General features: G+C 43.3%; 1 protein-coding gene across 1 annotated transcript; it reads left to right on the top strand.

The window, feature by feature from the left end:
- The first annotated feature begins 184 nt into the window (after positions 1-184).
- Positions 185-6,317, top strand: LOC123129923 (probable LRR receptor-like serine/threonine-protein kinase PAM74). The gene is made up of 5 exons (XM_044549888.1): positions 185-1,232; positions 1,349-1,584; positions 1,749-1,878; positions 5,200-5,256; positions 5,338-6,317. Exons 1-5 carry the CDS (start codon positions 1,052-1,054, stop codon positions 5,970-5,972), a joined length of 1,239 nt encoding a protein of 412 aa, XP_044405823.1. The 5' UTR covers positions 185-1,051; the 3' UTR covers positions 5,973-6,317.
- Positions 6,318-7,538: the final 1,221 nt, after the last annotated feature.

Genomic DNA, 7,538 nt, shown 5'->3' with positions numbered 1-7,538 from the left:
CCAAACTAGCGTTGCACAAGTTTGACCTTTTGTGGCCACTGCTTGATAGTATCGTACTTGTGGTGCACCACACTTTTCTAGTGCCATGCCACAGCGGCCCACTTGGTGCCACAAAAAGTTTGTGTAGCCACACTTTCAGAGAGCATTGTAGTGTACCAAAGATGCCCTCTGTGACATCCACTAGCATCTAGTAACTATAAATAATCTATTACCCATAGGTTCTCAACATGAGAACTAGATAAATGCCTTAGTGACCGAAAATTCCTTTTGGAGGCCGGCTTCCATGGAAGCCGGTTTTTGAAAACTTCAAATTCATCAAAATTTATCACTGAAAAAAATAGCATGCTATAACCTCACTAATAGCACGCTATAGCATATTGAGAATTGTCTCGCTAAATATATTAGTGTACAACGTCTCGCTAATAGCACGCTATAGCGTGATATAGTACGCTAATAGCATATTTTAAGGTCGACGCAATTTTGTTGTAGCACGCTATTTTTTCATTGAAATTTATATTTTTACATTTCAAATAAATTGAAATTAAATACAGATATACATGGAGGCATAACAGACATGTCTGTAAATTTTTAGGACGAAATACGTTGAAATGAGGGCGGTGCAAAAAAGGAAAATATGTGGTTTTTCAACACATGATACTATTCATCCCAAAAGTCCATGACTTTGTCCTTTTGCACAGATCGCATCTCAAGGTATTTCATCCTGAAATTTTACACACATACACATCACATCCGTGTATACTTTTATAAAAAAATTCAGATTTTTTTGAAACAGAAATGTATGAATTTTGATTTTTTCAAAAAATTCGGCCTCCAGAGTGGCCGAGCTCCAAAAAGCTGTTCTCCTTAGTAAGTACACATAATTTTCATACATGAAGTTTATTAAGTTACAATGTATAGACGAGAAAAATAAAGTTCTACTTTCAGACTGCATACATGTTTAGCAAGTAAGTTGTGTTAGAAAACAGAGGCACCTTCTAATCATAATTTATAAAACTGTTTTAGCTACGATCTTGTCAGATGGTTTTTTAATATGCTGCATAATTGTTTCACTAGATTAGAAGGAAATCCCCTATGTTCAAAAGTCAATGATACATACTGTTCAAATAAGAAAAAGAACACCACATCTACTGTGCTCATCGCCGTGATAGTTCCTGTGGTACTGATATCCCTCCTAGTAGTTATGTGCATAATCTGGAAGTTATGCTGGAAAGGTAAAGCAAAATCTTATGCTCTAAAACTCCCTTTCATCAATGCAATAGGTGGTAGAGATTAGACAGCCGATTCATACCTAAATTTTCATGTAAAGCATTAATTTTTGACACTGTAGGAGAGCCAGGAGTCCATGAAGATTATGCTATGTATGAAGAGGAAACTCACCTACATATTGAGATTAGACGGTTTACGTATGCAGAGTTGAAGCTCATAACAAACGACTTCCAATCAATCATTGGAAAAGGTGGTTTTGGTATAGTTTACCATGGCACACTGGAAAATGGTAAAGAAATAGCTGTTAAGGTGCTTATGGAGACGTCAATAGCGGAGTCAACAGATTTTCTCCCTGAGGTATAACATCGAACCAACTAGGCCACGCTATTACTTTCATCAATAAAAAGTAAAGTATAAATCTGCAAGCCATCTGAAACTACTCCCACGCTAAGTATTCAGTAAGATGATGCGACTAGATTCAGATATAGGTTTTATTGTAAGTATATACTATGTTACTGCAGGTGCAAACCTTGTCCCAAGTTCATCACAAGAATCTGGTGACTTTGCAAGGATATTGCCAAAACAAGAAGTGCCTCGCACTTGTTTATGACTTCATGCCCAGAGGAAATCTTCAACAGCTTTTGAGAGGAGGTTTCTCTCTTAACTTAATGTTTCTATCAAGCATTTGTTAATATCTGCATATGTACAAAAAGAACGCTTACGGTCATAACCACAGCATATAGTCACAATTATTAAACATGTACATCTTCAAAAGCCAGTACAGAGCAAACAAACCAGAGAGGTATATGTTCAAAGAATCCTTCAGTATCTCTGAACTTAATGTTTCTATCAAGCATTTGTTAATATCTGCATATGTACAAAAAGAACGCTTACGGTCATAACCACCGCATATAGTCACAATTATTAAACATGTACATCTTCAAAAGCCAGTACAGAGCAAACAAACCAGAGAGGTATATGTTCAAAGAATCCTTCAGTATCTTTGTTCGCTTGTTAACTGGATTTATATATAAATAATACTCTAGTAAAAGGTATGAAACGCAGTGGCCTTTAGAAGTTCAAACTGCATATTTATGCAGGACTTAGATTTTAGTGAACTAATTAATGCTATGTTTTTTCAAAAAGGAGTATAACACCCCCGGCCTCTGGATCAATAGATGCACACATTCATATATCATTGATTATTCAACAACCCCGTAACACTACCGCAAACCCTATGACATGTCGCCGAATAAGAAAAAAGTTATACTCCTAAACAATGTCTTCAAGAAGGAATCATCACACATGCACCGATGTTGACGTGTTCAACCAAAGGTCAAACATGGGCCTTCCATCTCCACAAACGAATTTCAAGCGAACATCTTCAACAAAAGCAATACACACACACATTGACATTGCATGATCTAGTTAGAGAGGCGAGGTCGTGGGTTTTCAACAGGGTGTGTGAACACTAGTCTTTGAATCTGCCAATGTCAGCAACCTCTTTACCGGCCAAGGATTCCTCACTAGCTGGATCCCAACGTTGAGAGATATCAAGGCCCGCACACAGTGTAGTGGGAAACGTTGAGAGATATCAAGGCCGCCACCCGACGAACTCTACTATGACTGTGACCACCATCCATGGGATCGTCTTGACGCATAGATGGTCGCCGCCATAGCCCAGAATTCAAGCTTGCATCCAGCCAAGAACCAGCCATACCCGGGGCCAGATCGACAAGAACTGAACGGATCCAACACACATGTCGTGAAATCCTCTCCCTCCTCCACTGCTACAGCCATGTGCATGTGTCTGCACGACCATGGTCTGGATCTCACCGCTGCGAGTCTGCCCTATCTAGCCACCAGTGTCATTGATCTGGTGGGGAAGGTGGGATCTAGTGTTCCGGAGAAGCCTCGCTTATTGACAAAAGTGTCACCCTTGACCCGGCGCATGGAGCAGTGATACTATCCTGAGGATGGTTCTCACCGTACCCACAACAGCCCGCAAAAGCCGCCGTTGCGGCTGTCGATGCCACCATTCCAGTTTGCAGGACCGCCCGGGCCTAGATCCATCTCGGCGGCTCCTAACAGATCATGTATGTTCCTGCACCTAGCGATCTCTGTGCTGTTCACGCCCACTGTAGCCGACGAGGCCAGGTGCACTGCCAGGGCGTCCACCATCTCCCATCATGAAGCTAAGAAGCTCCGCCACCGCCGCCACCACAAAGGCTTTGCCTGGTGGTTTGCACCAGCGGTGGCCAGGGGGTGAGGGAGAGATGTGCTTCCGTGTGACATAGGGTTGGCAACCGCGGGCCCCAGTGCTACGGGTAATCATTTGCTTGTGTAGCAATGGTTTCTTAGCTTAAATATGTTCAGGGCCGGTCCTGAGATTTTGGGGGCCCGGGGCGAGAGTAAAAGTCGGGGCCCTCAATATAGACATCTTAACAATAACATTGAATATAGGTACATGTATTATCAAGCACTTAAATGCATCCAATACTAGTATGCATATCAAATACTTTATAAATATTACCTTTAATAATAATTCTAACATTCCTTGATGCAAAATCACTTATGATGGGGTCGTTGTCAATATCATCCAATAATTTCTTCTTGATTCCATAATGTTGCCAAACCATATAACCTCTCTTGGGTCATTGGTGACCTCAGATAGTTCCTCAATAATTTCAACTTCAAAAAGCTTCTTCCGGCCTATACGATAGTCACAGGTATAGTAAACAAGATGCGTTAAGCAATGGAGATATCAGGATAACAACCAACTTCTCTTGACATGCTCAAAATCTCCATAGCATATATCACGGTCATCTGGCAAAGTGAATCCCACAATTTTCAATTCAGAAATAAGATCATATACCTCAACATCACATAAAATATGAAGAGAGAAAGTTTCTGCAAATCTTGTGCACCACTCTTCAAGTTCATTATCATCAATGACTTCGTAGTTTCCGAGCTAAAAAAATACAAATATATCTTTAAACACCATAGGTTCTTTAAAACTACCCTTCAAAGAAGTGATCGCTATCAACCAAAACAAAAAAAATATTTAACTTGGACAGCCTTATCAAATTCTAGAATTTCTTCTCGACAATCTCTTTCGTCAAATTGTTTCTTCCTTGTAACATGACGTCTTACCGGAAACAATGGACCTACACTCATTTCATTTATAATAACTTTGGCAATTATCAGACTAGCAGAAAACCCCTCATCTCTCTTAAAAAATTGTGTTATACCTTGTATTTTCTTTCTTTTCCTTTTATCGCTAGCAGATGCATATTTTCTTCCAGATGATATGATGACACAATGCTGAAAAAAAATCATTAATTGTTGAACAGTGCCGCTGAGCCGGCTATGCATCTACAGAACCGCAATAAGAATAGTACATGTTATACCTCGGATGGCCGAATCAGCGATGGACGGAAACCAGAGCCGGATTACGACGGGGACCCAGTGAATTGATATCGGCGGCAAGGGACTGATGATCTAAATTAGGATTAGGAGAAAAGGAGAAAGAAGCGTCGAGCACGCAGTCGCGAACAATCGAAGCCTCGGCGGCCGCTAGAAATCGCTGCGTCAATGCGAGATGAAATAGGAAGGAATCAATCACTCCTATTTTTACGTGAAAAAAAGGAAAGAAAAGATTGTTGCCGCTGTGCCTCGCTGGCCTGCTGCGTGCGTGCTGCATGCTGCGTAAGGCCCAGCCGGCCAGCCCGATAGGGCATTTTTTCCTGCCTCGGTGGACATATAGCCTATGTACGTACATACCTGGGGAGGGGCCCCTGAACTTTGGGGGCCCGGGGCGGCCGCCCCCCCTGCCCCTCCCCAGGGCCGGCCCTGAATATGTTGAAATATTCACTTATAAAAGCACGTGCAAAGATTACAAAAATTGGTACTCATGTTATCATGCAAATATCAACTGGCACTTGCACTAACTTTTACATCTTGATGCGGCAGAAGACTGTAGTTTGAATTGGGAACAACGAGTTCATATTGCCCTTGATGCTGCACAAGGTCTGTATTTCTTTTGCATGTTTACCTTTAGGTCATGCCCTATGTGTGCGCTAACAATGTATGAGTTCTATTAAACTACAGGACTGGAGTATCTACACGAGTCATGCACCCCATCAATAGTGCACAGAGATGTGAAGACGCCTAACATCCTTGTGGACAAGAATCTGGTGGGGGTAATATCTGATTTTGGGCTTTCACGGGCCTTTAGTGATGCTCACACACACATATCTACTGTTGCTGCTGGCACTATTGGCTATCTCGACCCTGAGTACCATGCAACTTTTCAACTCACTGTCAAGGCAGATGTTTACAGCTTCGGCATCGTGCTTTTGGAAATCATCACTGGCCAACCCCCAATACTTATGGACCCTCAAGCTGTCCACCTACCAAATTGGGTGCGCCAAAAGATAGCGAAGGGCGGCATTCATGATGTAGTAGACGAGAAGCTGCTAGATCAGTACGATGCCAGTTCGATGCAGTGTGTGGTGGACCTTGCCATGAACTGCGTCGAAAGCATAGCCTTCAATAGGCCCACCATGACCGAGGTTGTTTCCAAGCTCAAAGTATGTTTGCCAACAATTTCTAGCGAAAAGAAGTCCGCTTCTGGGACCAATACTGAACTTCCAAGCCAGTTCCAGCTGACGATTTCAGGAGCAAGCAACGGCGGGAGATATACCGGTGGGACGTCACAAATGAGCATCTTTTCTGGACGATGAAAGGAAGACACATACTGTGTTTTTGTTGCATTTGCTTAAATAATGTTTGGTAATTTGCTTATGCATCGTGACTGAACGTCCATAAACTAAGCCTAAACTGGAATTGAGTTTCAGTATTGGTCGTTACGTTACTACTTGTAATCATTTTCAATCACGAAGCACCCGTTTCCAGTTGAGGTCTTGGCGGTCCATTAATTGGTGCTCGTACATCAGGTCCGCACCAATCCTAAGGCAAGTCGTCTGTTTACATGTTGCCGCTTAAGAACTACGCCTTTTACTCCACAATCTTTCTTGCAAGGTTGTGGATCCAAATTAAAACACTCGTTTCTTCCATAATATTTCTTTCAAGGTTGTGGATTCAAATTAAAGTACTCATTTCTTCTACCAAATCATTTGATCATGTCCATAGTTTCCTGACTAACACAGAATTATTATGTCATGGTACGGCAGTAGGCACCCGGCAAGCTGAGCTCTTAAAAGGGCAAAAATGCAATCACATGACATACCTAACTCCCGCCACCCGCCCGTCCCAGGAAGTTCCGCCTACTGTAGCATGACAGTCTTGTATCCACCGCTAACACTCGGACTGTCTGTTCAGTCATTGCCCGGACTGAAATTTGCCACCCACCGGCCTCCCCAAACGCAGCCAAACGTATGGGATGTTCGGCAACCCCCATACCCTGCCCATATGTGGCCCGTATATGGGGAGGCATGGACGCGTCCGGACACCACAGCCACATCGGGCCGGCCCACTATGGCACAAAGTAATCCCACCCCTGTCTCCACAGATACCATAGCCAGACGACCGAACCTTAGTCAACCGCACTCTCTTGACCTCTCTGCTGCAATCCCGTCTCCTTCCCTTTCCTCTCCTCTCCCTGACCTTTCCCCTCCCTTCTGCCATGCCCGTAGACAATGGCTCCAAAGAGATTGATTGGGCTAAGCAGGCCGCCAACTCCTCGAGCTCGTCCGCATTGTCCTCCGCCGCTTGCGGATGGACCAGGGTGGGAGCTCCTCGTCCACAATGTGGGTGGCGGCCATATGATGTGAACTAGGGATCCGATCTTTCGATGAGAGGTGATAACTACGATTTTTGAGGACTTGACCCTCACGATCCGGCTACCAACCGTACAGGAAAAATCGTACATGACTGATATCCACGGCAATCGCTGAACCAACTTCATGGTGTTATCGACCGAGCCAACAACGCGATCGTCCTATCCATGAAGGATTTTTCCTGCAAAAAAATCGAAGAACATGCAAAAAAATAAGGACGTGACTGGCTGGCGCACGGGCGCCCGATCCCAGGAGCGAGCGCTCTTTCAGAAAAGGAAGGAGCAACTCCGCACGTGACCAGGACAACCCAAAAAGGAAACCCACCCACCCTTGCATGATCACGCTCACACTATCTATCCCACCTGCATTTATTAGGGGATCAAAAACTTTAAAAAGTTGTAACTTTTGATTAGAATGTTAAAATTCAAATCTGTTTTCACCGTTGGGTTTCTCGCGACGAGTTCTTTAAAACTAGATCACATATGAGTAGGTTTCGATGAACTTTTTTTT

The sequence above is a fragment of the Triticum aestivum genome, chromosome 6A (assembly GCF_018294505.1).
Source record: "Triticum aestivum cultivar Chinese Spring chromosome 6A, IWGSC CS RefSeq v2.1, whole genome shotgun sequence".
Taxonomy (NCBI): domain Eukaryota; kingdom Viridiplantae; phylum Streptophyta; class Magnoliopsida; order Poales; family Poaceae; genus Triticum; species Triticum aestivum.
This window is presented reverse-complemented; position numbering and strand designations above follow the sequence as displayed.